We start from the raw sequence: 17399 nt of genomic DNA, 5'->3' as shown, positions 1-17399 counted from the left end.
CCAGCAGCCCTTCCCCAGCTCAGGAATTCCTCCAGGGACACTGGCCCTGAGGCTGGCTGTCAGGAGCGGGTCCCCTGAGGTCCCCTGCCCCACACCCAGGGGAGGGAGCGGTGCAGGAGAGCTGGGAGCACCAGTGCCACTGTCAAGGACTTGGACTTTATCCCCCAGCTTCAAACAAACCCCACATACATCCTCATTCCCTGGGACACAGGTGCCCTGTTGGAGTGCCCAGAGGGACCATGTCCTGCTCATCCAGGAGCCCCTGGGAAGGTGGAGTGGTCCCCATTTCCCAGCCCAGCACAGGGGTCTGTAAATGTCCTTTACTCACCTTTGAGGTGGCATCGGTCTGCAGGGGGAAAGATGAGAGAGCATCAGCGTCCATCCCTGCACTCCCTTATCCCCAACAGTCCTCAATCCCAGCATCCATCCCTGCACTGCCTCATCCCTGCACCCCTTCATCCCTACACTGCCTCATCCCCAGCATCCATCCCTGCACTCCCTTATCCCCAACAGTCCTCATGCCCAGCATCCATCCCTGCACTGCCTCATTCCCAGCATCCATCCCTGCTTCCCCTCATTCCCAGCATCCATCCCAGCACTCCCTCCTCCCCAGCATCCATCCCAGCACTCCCTCCTCCCCAGCATCCATCCCTGCACTGCCTCCTCCCCAGCATCCATCCCTGCACTGCCTCCTCCCCAGCATCCATCCCTGCACTCCCTCATCCCCAGGATCCATCCCTGCACTCTCTCATCCCTGCACTCCCTCATCCCCAGCATCCATCCCTGCTTCCCCTCATCCCCAGCATCCATCCCTGCTTCCCCTCATCCCCAGCATCCATCCCTGCACTCCCTCATCCCCTGCATCCATCCCTGCACTGCCTCATCCCCAGCGTCCATTCCTGCACCCCTTCATCCCTGCACTGCCTCATCCCCAGCATCCATCCCTGCTTTCCCTCATCCCAGCACTGCCTCATCCCTGCACTGCCTCATCCCTGCACTCCCTCATCCCTGCACTCCCTCATCCCTGCACTGCCTCATCCCTGCACTGCCTCATCCCCAGCATCCATCCCTGCACTGCCTCATCCCCAGCGTCTATTCCTGCACCCCTTCATCCCTGCACTCCCTCATCCCCAGCATCCATCCCTGCTTTCCCTCATCCCCAGCGTCCATCCCTGCACTGCCTCATCCCCAGCATCCCTCCTTGCACCCCTTCATCCCCTGCACTGCCTCATCCCCAGCAGTCCCACAGCTCCCCCCAGGTCTGGGCACTCCCAAGGGGTGGCATTCCCTCCCTCCCTCCCTGGCACCTTCCAGCCCCACCCTGGTCACCCCTTGGCCGCCCCATGGAGCAGAGGGTGCAGCCCTTTGGGGTGTCCCTCCCAGGGGACCCCCGTGCCCCACAGCCAGAGCCCAGCTCTGGGGGACCCCCGGCTCCCCGCACTCACTTTGGCGGCCTCGTGGCGGGGCTGGAGGCGCTGGTGCCCGGCGGCCTGGGGCTGGTGGGGGGGACCATGACCAGCAGGGTCTGTCCGGGGCCAGGGGGCAGCTCCTTGGCCAGGACGGGGCTGCCCGGCAGCGGCCGGCGCGGGGCTCCGTGCTTGGGGACCACCTGGCATCAGAGCAGAGACAGAGCCCTTAGGGGGCAGCCAGGGAGCCCTGCAGAGCTTGGGGACCACCTGGCATCAGAGCAGAGACAGAGCCCTTAGGGGGCAGCCAGGGAGCCCCACAGAGCTCCCTCCCGCTGCAGAGCTGAGATCCTTCAAAGCACAGAACAACACCCAAAAAACCCTAAAGCACCCTCAGGTGTGATGGGTCTCCTGCAATGGCAGCACAGGTGCAGCCTCAGGGGGCTGAAACAGATCCTAAACAGAGCCCAGCCCCACCAGACAGGGCCAGGAGCTCACCTGGGCCTGGGGGGGGACACAGCTCACCTGTGGGGTCACCTGTGGGGTCCCCAGTGGGATCTCACCTGTGTCCCCCTGACCAGAGCTCACCTGTGGGGTCCCCAGTGGGATCTCACCTGTGGGGTCCCCAATGGGATCTCACCTGTGTCCCCCTGACCAGAGCTCACCTGTGGGGTCCCCAGTGGGATCTCACCTGTGTCCCCCTGACCAGAGCTCACCTGTGGGGTCCCCAGTGGGATCTCACCTATGTCTCACCCAGCAGAACTCACCTGTGGGCTCCTGATGGGGCTGCAGGGCAGAGCTCACCTGTGGGGTCCCCAATGGGATCTCACCTGTGGGGTCCCCAGTGGGATCTCACCTGTGTCCCCCTGACCAGAGCTCACCTGTGGGGTCCCCAGTGGGATCTCACCTGTGGGGTCCCCAGTGGGATCTCACCTGTGGGCTCCTGACGGGGCTGCAGGGCAGGGGTTTCCTGGGCGGCGGGAGCTTGGCCTGGGGGGCGCCGGCCTTGGCGGGGCCCGGGGGGGATTTGGAGGCCGGGGGCGGGGGCCGGGCAGGTCTGGGGTCCCTGGGCCGGGGGGGGATGCTCAGGGGGGCCGGGCGCAGGGGGTGCACCACGTTGATGGGCTGGGAGCCGGGCTGGGCCGCGCCGGGCCGGGGCAGGAACGTGCTCCGAGGGCCCTGCGAGAGGGAGAGGAGGAGAAAAGCACAAAGAAACTCAGCTGGGGGAGCATCCTTGGGGCACCTGCTCCAGGTGCTCAACAGCAGCTGTGCCCCCGTGTCAGAACTGAGCACATCCTCCGGGTGCCCAGAGCTGCCAGGACCCCGCCGGGGGCTCAGAGACCCTGGCACAGCCCAGAGCACCTGGGGGTTTGATTGTGACCCCTGGAGCAAGTGACCAGCTCTGTATGAGGACATGAAAGTCACACGGGTTTGAATGGTGTAATAACAAAATGATCACAGGGTGAAAATGTAGATTTTAGGATTTTTGGTGTGGGGGTTATGGGGACAAGATGGAGGAATCTGGGCATGTCCAGCCTTTCTTCTTCTTGTTCTCCATTCTCTGCAGTGGTGCTGGCACTTTGGGATTGGTTTAGAGTAGAAGTGCACTGTCTAACACAGGTGATGGGTATTGGAATTCAGTGTCAATATGTTCTATGTAGTTTGTAGTATAAAAGGACAGCACCGCCCCGGGGGCGGTCACAGTGCCTGTGGCTGCCCTGCTGAGCAGATCTGGGCTGGGCAGAAAGAAAATTTTATAGATCAGAATTAATAAACAACCTCAAGAGCAAAAAGTGAAGAGCCCAGGCTCGTTCTTCAGCCACAGGGGCCGGAGCAGAGACACCCTGCACATCTGGGGGCAGCAATCAACAATTAACACTGAGGCCTGGGCCCAGGGAGCTGCAGGAGGAGCTCTGGGGCACCTCCTGGGGCCAGCCCAGCCAAAAGCTGAGCATGGTCAGTGCTGAACCTGGCAGCGCTGATGGATGGGTTTGATGGGCTTGGAGATGGACATTGGAGGGCATTTCCAGCCTTCCTGAGTCTGTGATTCTGGGTTTGCTCCTCACCAACCCCATGGGAACACTCAGGGATGAGAAAGTGATGGAGACCCAGAGCAGGGTCAGCTCTGCTGAATCCAGATTTCCAACAGGGGGGAGACATCCAAAAAACTTGAATTCTTCCTAAATTCAGCCCTGCTGCCCAAAAAGCACCAATGCAGGTTCAAAGCTAAAAATTCACTGAAGTGTAGCACAGGATAAATAAAAGAACTTCTGGAACACGAGGGAATAGCCAAATGAATGAATAACCAAACCTGCAGGAGCCAAGAGCAGTGACCCAAAAAGGAAGAACAGGACACCACAAATCAAACTACAAAGCCAAAGACCAGATTTGTTTGAATTTTGGGCTGATTAACATCAGAAAATACCCCCCTGCCCCCACCACAGGTTGTGATCATCCCTCACTCCCATCTATCCCTTTTCCATATGGGAAGTTTCCCAGTGGAGGCTCCTGGTGATCACCAGGGGAGTTTGAGCTCAACAAACTCAGTTTTAGGAGGGATGGGCACACCCGGCCATGGGCTCAGTGCAGACATGGGGCAGGACCAGCACAGGGCACCAGGGCTTGCCCAGCTCCCTGGAGCAGATGTGACATCCACAGGCTTCACATCCCAGCAGGGAATCAAACCTGGCAGCTGAGTTATCCCTGACCCTGGTGAGTTATCCCTGACCCTACTGAGTTATCACTGACCTTAGAGGGGTGGCTGGAGGCTGAAATGTTCCTCAGGGTGAAAGCAGCTTTGGCATGGGCACTGCTCGACTTCCGACCCACAGACTTGTTCCTGCTGGGAATTTGGGACATGGCAAAATAAAGCAACCAGGGGAGCACCAGCTGCCCCAAAAACACTGCCCTGTCTCAGGTAACTCCTCATTAACAGCCAGCCCTCACTGCTGGGGAACAGGGATGGTCAGTGTGTGACAGAGAGCAGGGATGGTCAGTGTGTGACAGGGATGGTCAGTGTGTGACAGAGAGCAGGGATGGTCAGTGTGTGACAGGGATGGTCAGACTGGGATGGGCAGCAGGGAAGGTCAGTGTTTGGAGCAGGGATGCTCAGTGTGTGATGGGCAGCCTACAAGGAATGAGAATTCTCCTTGATTCCAGGCCACCCCCACCCCTCCCTGGGACTGCCCAGAGGACAGGACACCCCTCCCTGTTCCTGTCCTGGGCTCAGGGAATTGCTGAGAGCCCTGCGTTTCCCAGCACAGTCCGTCCAGCCCCCAGAGCAGCTCTCACACCAGAGCAGGGCTCTGGGTTTCCCAGCACAGTCTGTGCAGCCCCCAGAGCAGCTCTCACACCAGAGCAGGGCTCTGGGTTTCCCAGGTCAGTCTGTGCAGCCCTCAGAGCAGGTCTCACACCTGCAGGGCTCTGCGTTTCTCAGGTCAGTCTGTGCAGCCCCCAGAGCAGCTCTCACACCAGAGCAGGGCTCTGGGTTTCCCAGCACAGTCCGTCCAGCCCCCAGAGCAGCTCTCACACCTGCAGGGCTCTGGGTTTCCCAGGTCAGTCTGTGCAGCCCCCAGAGCAGCTCTCACACCGCAGCAGGGGCTGTGCACCCCCAGCTCCCCCAGCCCCTGCCAGGCAGGGTGGAACCAGCCCAGGCTGCCCTGGGTGCAGGGAGGGAAGGGTTGTGTGCCCACCCACCTGCAGGCGCCGTGGGCCCTGAGCCTGCTCTCCTGGATCCACCTGGCCAGCAGGGAGTTCTCCTGGCGGTACCAGTAGCAGATGCTGAGCGTCAGGGCGGGCAGCAGGAACAGCGAGATGACCACCAGGGCGATGAGGATGGACTCGTGGGCTGCCAGGGGAGCACAGGGGCCAGTCAGGGGCTGGGACAGCAGCAGCCCACGGCCCATTGCCCATTCCTGCTCAGCAGAGCTGGCACATCCCTGCTGCTGCCACCCCGGGAAGGGAACGGCCCCTCGATGGCCTCTGGTGGCAGCGGGTGCCACCAGCCAGCCAGAGCTGGGCACACGCTGTGGGGCTGCCTGCATGTCACAGACAACTTCTATGGAAAAGCCTTTCCTTGGGATTTTTCCTCCCGAGAAGCTGAGAGGCCTCAGGAACAAAATGTAAGCAATGGTTATCTGCTGCTGTGGAATGCAACAGGTGCATCTGGGATTGGCCCATGCTGGATGTTTGTAATTAATGGCCAATCACAGTCAGCTGGCTTGGGCTCTCTGTCCCAGCCACAAACCTTTGTTATCATTCTTGGCTATTCCATTCTTAGCCAGCCTTCTGATGAAATCCTTTCTTCTATTCTTTTAGTATAGTTTTAATGTAATATATATCATAAAATAATATCAAAAAATAATAAAATATATATCATGAAATAATAAAATATATATCATGAAATAATAATATCATAAAAAATAAAATAATCAGCCTTCTGAAACATGGAGTCAGATCCTTGTCTCTTCCCCCATCCAAGAACCCCTGTGAACACCACCACACCTGCACAGGCCCCTCTGGGAGCCCCCAGCCCTCCCTGGCCCCACTGCAGCCCCAGAGCCCTCAGGGCACAGGGACAGTGTGACTGTGACTGACCATGGCCCTGCACAGGGACAGTGTGACTGTGACTGACCTCTCTGCACAGGGACAGTGTGACTGTGACTGACCATGGCCCTGCACGGGGACAGTGTGACTGTGACTGACCTCAGGGCACAGGGACAGTGTGACTGTGACTGACCTCTCTGCATGTGGACAGTGTGACACTGACTGACCATGGCTCTGCATGGGGACAGTGTGACTGTGACTGACCTCAGGGCAGAGGGACAGTGTGACTGTGACTGACCATGGCTCTGCACGGGGACAGTGTGACTGTGACTGACCTCAGGGCACAGGGACAGTGTGACTGTGACTGACCTCTCTGCATGGGGACAGTGTGACTGTGACTGACCATGGCCCTGCACAGGGACAGTGTGACTGTGACTGACCTCAGGGCCCAGGGACAGTGTGACTGTGACTGACCATGGCCCTGCACAGGGACACTGTGACACTGACTGACCTCTCTGCACAGGACAATTGTGCCTCACTCACCGTGGCTCTGCACAGGACAATTGTGCCTCACTCACCGTGGCTCTGCACAGGGACACTGTGACACTGACTGACCTCTCTGCACAGGACAATTGTGCCTCACTCACCGTGGCTCTGCACAGGGACACTGTGACACTGACTGACCTCTCTGCACAGGACAATTGTGCCTCACTCACCGTGGCTCTGCACAGGGACACTGTGACACTGACTGACCTCTTTGCACAGGACAATTGTGCCTCACTCACCGTGGCTCTGCACAGGGACACTGTGACACTGACTGACCTCTCTGCACAGGACAATTGTGCCTCACTCACCGTGGCTCTGCACAGGGACACTGTGACACTGACTGACCTCTCTGCACAGGACAATTGTGCCTCACTCACCGTGGCTCTGCACGGGGCCGCTGTCCACGCTGCCCCCCAGCCCTGGCTTCTCGCAGAATGGGGGGGCCCAGCCGGGCTCACAGTGACAGTTCTTGTTGCTGTTGCACACCTGGGGACACAGGACAGGGCTGGCATGTGTGCAATGGGGGTCCACAGGGCAGGAATGAACAGATGGTGACACAAGTCTGGGCTGAAGAAGCTTCAACCCTGACAGTGCTTCCCCTTGGACATCACAGAATCCTGGAATGGGTTGGGATCAGGGAAGGAGCTTAAATCCCACCCAGTGCCAGCCCTGACATGGCAGGGACACCTCCCACTGTCCCAGGCTGCTCCAGCCCCAGTGTCCAACCTGGCCTTGGGCACTGCCAGGGATCCAGGGGCAGCCACAGCTGCTCTGGGAATTCCAGCCCAGCCCCTGCCCACCTGCCAGGGAACAATTCCTGCCCCATATCCCATCTCCATCTCTTCTTTCAGTTTGAACCATTCCCCCTGCTCCTGTCCCTATCTGCCCATGTCAAAAGTCACTTCCCTCTTCTTTACGAGCCTCTTTTAGGGCTGGAAGGTGCCAGAAGGTTCCCCCAGAACCTGCTCATCTCCAGGCTGACCAACTCCAGCTCTGGAGCCTGAGCCATGCTGGGCAGAACAAGGGGTAGGTGTGGATGTCTCAGCTGCCACAAAAGGGTCAGTCAGGTGTTTGATCTGCCACACCCAGAAGCCAGCAGTGCCTGCTGCCTCATCTGACAGAGCCCTGCACGCACAGAGCTCAGACCTGTGGAACCTTTCAGCTCTGGAGAGCAGCTTTCCTCCACTCCCTGAGCCAGTGCCCTGCCTTTCTGCTGTCCCACTTCTCCTTCCAGCTCTTCTCCTGCTCTCAGGGGGACCCCACGCCTGCTCCGAGCTCCAAACACTCTCCAGCTCAAACCAGACCCTGAGCCAAGCTTTGCAGATGGCCCTGACACCACAAACAGTCCTGTTCCTCTCGCTGGGACACGGCTGAGCAAAGGTCCCAGCCCCACTGGGACGGGTCTGAGAGGCACAAATCCACTGGGTCCCAGTGCCCACGCCTGTGGCAGAGCCTGGGGCTGGCTCCCTGCAGGTCCCATCTCCATGGCAGAGCCTGGGGCTGGCTCCCTGCAGGTCCCATCCCTGTGGCAGAGCCTGGGGCCGGCTCCCTGCAGGTCCCATCCCTGTGGCAGAGCCTGGGGCTGGCTCCCTGCAGGTCCCATCTCCATGGCAGAGCCTGGGGCTGGCTCCCTGCAGGTCCCATCCCTGTGGCAGAGCCTGGGGCTGGCTCCCTGCCCTCCCCTGATGCCAGGGGCTCCCTGCAGGTCCCATCTCTATGGCACACCCTGGGGCTGGCTCCCTGCAGGTCCCATCTCCATGGCAGAGCCTGGGGCTGGCTCCCTGCAGGTCCCATCCCTGTGGCAGAGCCTGGGGCTGGCTCCCTGCCCTCCCCTGATGCCAGGGGCTCCCTGCAGGTGCCAGCAGGTCCCATCTCCATGGCACACCCTGGGGCTGGCTCCCTGCAGGTCCCATCTCTGTGGCAGAGCCTGGGGCTGGCTCCCTGCAGGTCCCATCTCTATGGCAGAGCCTGGGGCCGGCTCCCTGCAGGTCCTATCTCCATGGCAGAGCCCGGGGCTGGCTCCCTGCCCTCCCCTGATGCCAGGGGCTCCCTGCAGGTGCCAGCAGGTCCCATCTCCATGCACACCCTGGGGCTGGCTCCCAGCCCTCCCCTGATGCCAGGGGCTCCCAGCAGAGCTCACCCCGTGGCCGTGGCAGCGGGACACACACTTCTCCAGCTCAAACAGGGACGCGTTCTGGCACCGCCGGTCCTTGCACACCTGGGGGGACACGCAAGAGGGGCTGGGGTCACACAGGGACGTGGACAGGGGACAGCTGGGGGGTCTCCAGAGGGTTGGAGGGCTGGAAAATGCAGGTGGTGAAATCACATGGTTCCAGCCAAGGGATCCCATTCCCTATCCAGAGCCCAGCCAGCAGCACTCCTACCCCCTCCACACACAGACCCTGCCAGCTCCCGGAGAAACCATTTCCATTTGGGCCCCAAACCAAGAGAAACCATTCCCATTTGGCCCCCAAACCAAGAGAAACCATTTCCATTTGGGCCCCAAACCAAGAGAAACCATTTCCCATTTGGCCCCCAAACCAAGAGAAATCATTTCCATTTGGGCCCCAAACCAAGAGAAACCATTTCCCATTTGGGCCCCCAAACCAAGGGAAACCATTTCTATTTGGGCCCCAAACCAAGAGAAACCATTCCCATTTGGCCCCCAAACCAAGAGAAACCATTTCCCATTTGGCCCCCAAACCAAGAGAAATCATTTCCATTTGGGCCCCAAACCAAGGGAAACCATTTCAATTTGGGCCCCAAACCAAGAGAAACCATTCCCATTTGGCCCCCAAACCAAGAGAAACCATTTCCATTTGGGCCCCAAACCAAGAGAAACCATTTCCCATTTGGGCCCCAAACCAAGAGAAACCATTTCCCATTTGGGCCCCAAACCCAGGCACTGGCCAAAATAAACAATGCTGCATTTCAAAACTGGCCATATTTCCTCATGGAAATGTCACTGCTTTGGCCTTCCAGATGAAGATTTCACTGTTAAAATGCCAAGCAGGGAAGGCTGTGTCTCCACAGCCAGCCCTCTCTGGAACACATCCCTCCTGCCCTGTCCTCCAGCAGCCTCTGCCCTCTCTCAGCTCAACTGGCCCCCTCCAAAGCCCTTGCAAATGCAGGGGCTGCAGACAGCAGTGCCCAGTTAGCACTGGATTTGTCAGGTTGATTCCTGGCAGAGGTTTCCTTTTCCTCTGGGAAACCATCTCTTCATAGGAGGAATCCTCAATCAAATCTGGGGGCAAATTCCGCTGGGGTTGCTCCACTCTGAACCGATTTGGTGAAGAAGCTTGGAGGGCACAGAGAACAATTTGGTGGACAAAACAAAACTGAGCATCTGCTGATGCCCACAAATGCCCCCGGTGAGAAGAACCTGGTGGCCCACAAACACCTGGTGGCAGCAGTTGAGGTGACACAGAGACAACATCTACAGGTGTGGAAGGAACCACTGCAGGGCCTGGCTGTGACCCAGGGAATGGCCTTGTGCAGCCTGGAGCTGGGTCAGAGCCCAGAGCAGGGGCCTGGAGCTGGGTCAGAGCCCAGAGCAGGGGCCTGGAGCTGGGTCAGGGCCCTGGAGCTGGGTCAGAGCCCAGAGCAGGTGCCCCTCAGCAGTGCCAGGGCAGGAGGGGCACTCACCATGCCATCCCCGCACTTGGTGCCCGTCAGGACCAGCCCTGGGTCGGACAGGTCCTCCTGGTCGTCCTTGGCGCTGTAGACGAAGGTGCCCCTGCACTTGACCTCGCGGCCCTTGAGGCGGATGGTGGTGTCGATGGACACCGTGTTGGTGCCCTGCGGCTTCTTGGCAGAGCTCTGGCACTGGATCTTCCCACACATGGCATCCCTGCAGCGGGCACGGCCGGGGGGAGCTGGCACAGGCGGGCAGCAGCCCCCCAGCCCCACCATCCCACACCTGGGGGTCATGCCCATGGGTTTGTGGCCATGCTGGAGAGGGCCAGCGGGTTAAATCATGGACAGCACAGAAATGATGGAGGGAAACAGCCAGGACAGGGGAGGGGAGGCTCTGACATCCCTGGAGTCACTGGGAACACCAGAGAGCACAACTCCCTAAATGTGGCACTGGGACACCAGAGAGCACAACTCCCTAAATGTGGCACTGAGAACAGAGAGCACAAACTCCCTAAATGTGGCACTGGGAACAGAGAGCACAACTCCCTAAATGTGGCACTGGAAACAGAGAGCACAACTCCCTAAATGTGGCACTGGGACACCAGAGAGCACAACTCCATAAATGTGGCACTGGAAACAGAGAGCACAACTCCCTAAATGTGGCACTGGGAACAGAGAGCACAATTCCCTAAATGTGGCACTGGGACACCAGAGAGCACAACTCCCTAAATGTGGCACTGGGAACAGAGAGCACAACTCCCTAAATGTGGCACTGGGACACCAGAGAGCACAACTCCCTAAATGTGGCACTGGGACACCAGAGAGCACAACTCCCTAAATCTGGCACTGGGAACAGAGAGCACAACTCCCTAAATGTGGCACTGGGAACAGAGAGCACAACTCCCTAAATGTGGCACTGAGAACACCAGAGAGCACAACTCCCTAAATGTGGCACCGGAAACAGAGAGCACAACTCCCTAAATGTGGCACTGGAAACAGAGAGCACAACTCCATAAATGTGGCACTGGGACACCAGAGAGCACAACTCCCTAAATGTGGCACTGGGAACACCAGAGAGCACAACTCCCTAAATGTGGCACTGGAAACAGAGAGCACAACTCCATAAATGTGGCACTGGGACACCAGAGAGCACAACTCCCTAAATGTGGCACTGGGAACACCAGAGAGCACAACTCCCTAAATGTGGCACTGGGAACAGAAAGCACAACTCCATAAATGTGGCACCGGAAACAGAGAGCACAACTCCCTAAATGTGGCACTGGAAACAGAGAGCACAACTCCCTAAATGTGGCACTGGCTTTGATTTCCCAGCAGGCTGGGCTGGGAGCTGCTCGTGGTGGGACAGCAGAATCACAGGATTTGGGCTGGAAAAGAACTCCAGATCTCCAAGTGCCAGCTCCCAGCAGCGATGGGGACAGAGCCCAGGAGGACCTGGTGGCTTCCTGGGGTACAAAACAGGGCTGTCCCAAGGGCTGATTCCCGGGGGCAGGGCTGAGGTAGGGCCCTCCCAGTGGCATGGCAGGGGTGGTAGGGGTGGCAGAGGTGGCAGGGACAAATGTGGGCACGGGAGGGGACATTGGGCAGCCGGTGCCAACGCTGTCCCAAGGGCTGCTGCCTGTGGCAGGGCTGAGGCAGGGCCCTCCCAGTGGCGTGGCAGGGGTGGCAGGGGTGACAGGGATGCCAGGGGTACAGGAGGGACACGGGGCAGCCGGTGCCAGCGCTGTGCCCACCTCTTGTCACACTTGACGTAGCGGCCCTGGCTATCCTTGCCGCAGTTGCCGTAGGTGTTCCCTGCCATGTTCACGTCCTGGAAGCAGGCATCGGGGGCTGGCCACGCTCCTGCACACGGGGAGGAGAGCTCTGGGAAGCCAGGCACGGGCAGGGACCCGCAGCAGGAGCAGCACGTGGTGCTCAGGGAGAACACACTGGGGAAAGCTCTCCCAGAGCTGCTGCTGTGCTGCCAGGCCAGGGACAGGAGGGATGAACTTCCCCATTAGCTGGAGTCTTGAGGAGGGTTTTGGTCACAGGATGGTTTGGGTTGGAAGAGACCTTAAACCCACCCAGTTCCACCCAGGGCAGGGACACCGCCCACTGTCCCAGGTGCCCCAAGCCTCCATGTCCAACTTGGCTTTGCACATTCCAGGGATCCAGGGGCAGCCACGGCTGCTCTGGGCACCCCCCATCCCATTCCCAAGGATTTGGGGTTCAGAATTGTCCCCTGGCTGTTGGTGTGGCTGTGGCTGTGCCAGGGCCCCCATGCAGCCCCCGCAGCCCCCTGGGCATCCCCAGGCTCTGCTGCAGTGAGGGGAGGGACTGCCCTGGCCCCCAGAGCTGCACACACTGCTGCTGGTGGGTCATGGACATGAGAGATGGGACTGCCCTGGCCCCCAGAGCTGCACACACTGCTGCTGGTGGGTCATGGACATGAGAGATGGGACTGCCCTGGCCCCCAGAGCTGCACACACTGCTGCTGGTGGGTCATGCACATGAGAGATGGGACTGCCCTGGCCCCCAGAGCTGCACACACTGCTGCTGGTGGGTCATGCACACACCATTGCTGCAGGGAGGGACTGACCTGGCCCCCAGAGCTGCACACACTGCTGCTGGTGGGTCATGCACATGCCGTTGCTGCAGTAGGCCTGGCCCTGGGCGCACGAGGAGCCGTCCAGCAGGTACACGTTGGGAGGGCAGTACGGGGACACTCCCGTGCAGAACTCGGGCAGGTCACAGGAGCCAGCGGCCTCCCGGCACGGTGTGCCAGCCACCTTCAGCTGGGGACACAGGGACAGGCTGGGGACAGGGGGCAGTGACAGGGGGACACACACAGGGGACAGGGGGCAGTGACACAGGGACAGGCTGGGGACAGGGGGTAGTGACAGGGGGACACACACAGGGGACGGGGGCAGTGACACAGGGACAGGCTGGGGACAGGGGGCAGTGACAGGGGGACACACACAGGGGACAGGGGGCAGTGACACAGGGACAGGCTGGGGACAGGGGGCAGTGACAGGGGGACACACACAGGGGACAGGGGGCAGTGACACAGGGACACACACAGGGGACAGGGGCAGTGACATAGGGACACACACAGGACAGGGGGCAGTGACACAGGGACAGGCTGGGGACACGGGGCAGTGACACAGGGACAGGCTGGGGACAGGGGGTAGTGACAGGGGGACACACACAGGGGACGGGGGCAGTGACACAGGGACAGGCTGGGGACAGGGGGCAGTGACACAGGGACACACACAGGGGACAGGGGCAGTGACATAGGGACACACACAGGACAGGGGGTAGTGACACAGGGACAGGCTGGGGACACGGGGCAGTGACACAGGGACACACACAGGGGACAGGGGGCAGTGACACAGGGACACACACAGGGGACAGGGGGCAGTGACACAGGGACAGACTGGGGCACTGGGGGCAGTGACGGTGCCTCCTGGCACAGCTGGCACAGCTGGCAGCTCTAACACGTGACAGGTGCCCTGTGGGGCTGCTGGGGCTGTCAGGGCATGGGGACACTTCCTCAGCTGCACCTCAGCCACAGAGCTGCCTGAGGGATTCTGCTGGAGAGGGAGCTGGGAAAGGGCCTGGAGGGACAGGAGCCAGGGAATGGCTCCCACTGCCAGAGGGCAGGGCTGGATGGGAGATGGGGAATTGGGAATGGTTCCCTGGCAGGGTGGGCAGGCCCTGGCACAGGTGCCCAGAGCAGCTGGGGCTGCCCCTGCATCCCTGGCAGTGCCCAAGGCCAGGCTGGACACTGGGGTTGGAGCACCTGGGACAGTGGGAGGTGTCCCTGCCATGGCAGGGGTGGCACTGGGGGGCTCTGAGGTTCCTCGCAGCCCAGCCCATGCCAGGATTCCCCTGCAGACACAAGGTGCCGCATGAACCCTGCCCATGGGGCACAGGGAGCGTGTCCCTGTGGACAAACAGCTCAGGAGTCCCCAGGGAACGGCAGGGCTGGGTCTGCACCTCATCCCATGGGCACGGGGTGGGCAGGGGGCGGGCAGGGGGAGGCAGGGGATGGCACAGGGTGGCAGGGGGCGGGCAGGCTGGGTCTCACCTTGCAGCTGTGGCAGCAGTCGCCGTGGGCACACTGGGCCCCCTCCTTGAGCGTGCAGTTGTGAGCGTTGCAGCAGGGGTTGGTGCATTCCTGTGGGGAGCACAGCTCCATGGGCTGGGGCTCCATCCCTTCCCCAGCACTGCCCCCAGCCCCTGCCACACCCATCCCAGCAGTGCCCTGCTCATCCTGCAACGGGGAAACTGAGGCACAGAGGGCAGCAGGGAGAACTGGGCACTCGGGGGGAAAGTTGGGACTGGGATAGATGGGTTCAGGAAGGTGGGGCTGGGAAAAGCCCTCGGGATGGAGGCCCTGTGGTGACAGCAAACCCCTCCCTTGGAAATGCCCTGTGCAGGAATTCCCTCAGCTGAGGAGGACCTCCTGTCCCCCCATGTCCCACGAGGGCCCCCTGTCCCTCCATGTCCCATGAGGGTCACTCTGTCCCTCCATGTCCCATGAGGAGCCCCTGTCCCCCCATGTCCCAGTAGGACCCCCTGTCCCCCCATGTCCCAGTAGGACCCCCTGTCCCCCCTGGTCCCACGAGGGCCCCCTGTCCCCCCATGTCTCTGTAGGACCCCCATGTCCCACGAGGGCCCCCTGTACCTCCACCTCCCCGCAGTCACAGTCCTCTCCCTCCTCGCGGAAGCCGTTGCCACATTTCCGTGCCACCACCAGGTCCTTGGTGTCGGGCAGGTTGAAGAGGCACATTCCCCCTCCCTTCTGGAAGTAGCTCTCCAGCTGCCTCCTGCTGCAGGAGCTGAACACCCGGGGGAAGGGGTGTCTGGGGGACACAGGGGAGCAGGGCCAGAGGAGGGGGGAATGGTGAGAACTGGGAATTCAGCACATGGACGAACGCACAAACTGGCACAGACCCTCCCCAGAGCAGATTCCCCATTGCTCAGTGAGCCAGGAACACCTCCCACCCCAGCCAGACCAGCAGCCAGGGGACAGTTCTGAACCCCAAGTGCTCAGGAAGGGGATGGGGGGCAGGCAGAGCCTCTGTGCATCACCCCTGGGACATCAACCCCCCTGCACCCCAGGTGTGAGCCCCAGCCCAGCACTGCTGCAGGTGTCACCTCTGCCCTGGGACACCACAGACACCCCTGAGGCACAGCAAACCCCTTCCTGTGCTCACTGATGCCAGCCCAGCACTGCTGCAGGTGTCACCTCTGCCCTGGGACACCACAGACACCCCTGAGGCACAGCAAACCCCTTCCTGTGCTCACTGATGCCAGCCCAGACTTCTGCAGGTGTCACCTCTGCCCTGGGACACCACAGACACCCCTGAGGCACAGCAAACCCCTTCCTGTGCTCACTGATGCCAGCCCAGCACTGCTGCAGGTGTTGAGGCAAAATAGAAATTTTCCAGGGTAGAAATCTATTTTGGTTTAGGTGAAATGTGCATTTTTGAGTTGAGTCTGTGGTTAGAAACCATAGCCATTTAGCCTGACTGCAAAGCCTAGGCTCAGAGAAACTACTTCAGAGAAGGACAGAGATAAGGGGTGGGGGAGACAGAAGGTGATAGAGAGAGACAGAGAGACTGCTGTGAGAGCAGGTCAACCTGGCCTAGGAGTTCTTTCTGATAAAGAAGAACTATCGGGGAAAATGTCACACGAAATTCGTAAAAATGAGTATGTATGAACCTATTGTGAAATTGTGTGCATATGTATTTGAGAGGGGGATAAAAAGAGACCTGGAGTTCCCAGAGGTACCCATGTCATTTTAGGGGATGGATCCCCACATGTGTCCAGGGCTGTAATGAACACACAGGCTTTACAACTGTCACAAAGGTGTGGAGCTTTGATTATCTCCACAAAACATTGTCACCTCTGCCCTGGGACACCACAGACACCCCTGAGCCACAGCAAACCGCTTCCTGTGCTCATTGAAGCACACAGCAAACACCCACCTGGGCCACTGAAATACAGCTCAGATGGGTGAACATCACTTAAAATTAAAGAAATACGGGAAAAAATACCAAAAAGGACCCAGAGAGCAGCAAAAAATAAAATAGTCAGAACCTACAGTGTGTAAGGAAGTGAGGAACAGGACAAACATTCATTTTCTACAGAACCTCTGAGCAAGGGTCTTCTCTAATTTCACCGTTTGTGGGGGTTTCAGTGGTTTATGAAGAAGAAGGAAGCATTTCCTTCTTCTTTGAAACAGTTTCATTTCCCCTTAAAGCTGAAAAATATTTTCATAGCAGGACGTCTCATCCTCAAGATGACTCAGAGGACATTTTTTAAAAGTGGTTTTGCAATCTCTTGGGCTGGAGGGAAACCTGCAAGAGCCTGCAGGTTATAGAGGCTGAGCAAGCCAATGTACTCTACATGTATTTTTATATATATTCATATCCATGGCTGTGCAAACACAGCCAGAACTGTGCTTTTCCCCACCACAATCTGCCCAGGCTGAGGTTAAATCCTGTGGGATCAACACCAGCATCTGGCAGCCCTGAAACCACAAGTGGGGTCCCACTGTTCCTTCCTCATTGGAAGAGCAGGTGGGTTCAAACCCAGGGAATGAACGGCTGAATAAACCCTGCTTTTGCTCAGGGCAGGGACATCTGGGATGACACATCCTCAGGAGGGGGAAAATCCAGAGGGAGAAGGGCTGGAAAGGAAACTGGCACCAAGCACATGGATTGTGAATCCCACCAGTGCCACCTGCCATGGCAGGGACACCTCCCACTGCCCCAGGCTGCTCCCAGTGTCCAGCCTGGCCTTGGGCACTGCCGGGCATCCAGGGGCAGCCACAGCAAATCTGGGAATTCCAGCCCAGCCAGGAATTCCTTGCCAAGATCCCAGCCCAATCTCCCCTTTCCCAGTGGGAGCCATTCCCTGGCTCCTGTCCCTGCAGGCCTTGTCCCCAGCCCCTCTCCAGCTCTCCTGGAGCCCCTGCAGGCCCTGCCAGGGGCTCTGAGCTCTGCCTGGAGCCTTCCCTTCTCCAGGGGAGCATTCCCAGCTCTGCCAGCCTGGCTCCAGAGCAGAGGTGACAGCATTCCCTGCCCACACACAGCACCACGGCCTGCTGGGGCTCTGGGGACACATCCCAGGGCACTGGGAACACATCCAGGGCACTGGGGACAATCCAGGGCTCTGGGGACACATCCCAGGGCATTGGGGACACATCCAGGGCTCTGGGGACAATCCAGGGCTCTGGGGACACATCCAGGGCACTGG

At 59.5% G+C, this 17399-nt stretch overlaps 1 protein-coding gene across 1 annotated transcript in view; it reads right to left on the bottom strand.

Annotated features, from left to right (window-relative positions):
- The window catches only part of LOC136556116 (disintegrin and metalloproteinase domain-containing protein 33-like), a 38739-nt gene that overhangs the window by 1188 nt on the left and 20152 nt on the right, over positions 1-17399 (bottom strand). The window contains exons 11-22 of the mRNA XM_066549170.1: positions 14821-14998; positions 14221-14310; positions 12730-12925; positions 11885-11993; positions 10143-10347; positions 8638-8715; positions 6875-6983; positions 5103-5253; positions 4155-4248; positions 2340-2585; positions 1446-1609; positions 329-346 (exon numbers count right to left, since the gene is read on the bottom strand). Coding sequence (XP_066405267.1) covers positions 329-346; positions 1446-1609; positions 2340-2585; positions 4155-4248; positions 5103-5253; positions 6875-6983; positions 8638-8715; positions 10143-10347; positions 11885-11993; positions 12730-12925; positions 14221-14310; positions 14821-14998 — 1638 coding nt within the window. The remainder of the gene's footprint in view (positions 1-328; positions 347-1445; positions 1610-2339; positions 2586-4154; positions 4249-5102; positions 5254-6874; positions 6984-8637; positions 8716-10142; positions 10348-11884; positions 11994-12729; positions 12926-14220; positions 14311-14820; positions 14999-17399) is intronic.

The sequence above is a fragment of the Molothrus aeneus genome, chromosome 4 (genome assembly GCF_037042795.1).
Source record: "Molothrus aeneus isolate 106 chromosome 4, BPBGC_Maene_1.0, whole genome shotgun sequence".
NCBI lineage: Eukaryota > Metazoa > Chordata > Aves > Passeriformes > Icteridae > Molothrus > Molothrus aeneus.
This window is presented reverse-complemented; position numbering and strand designations above follow the sequence as displayed.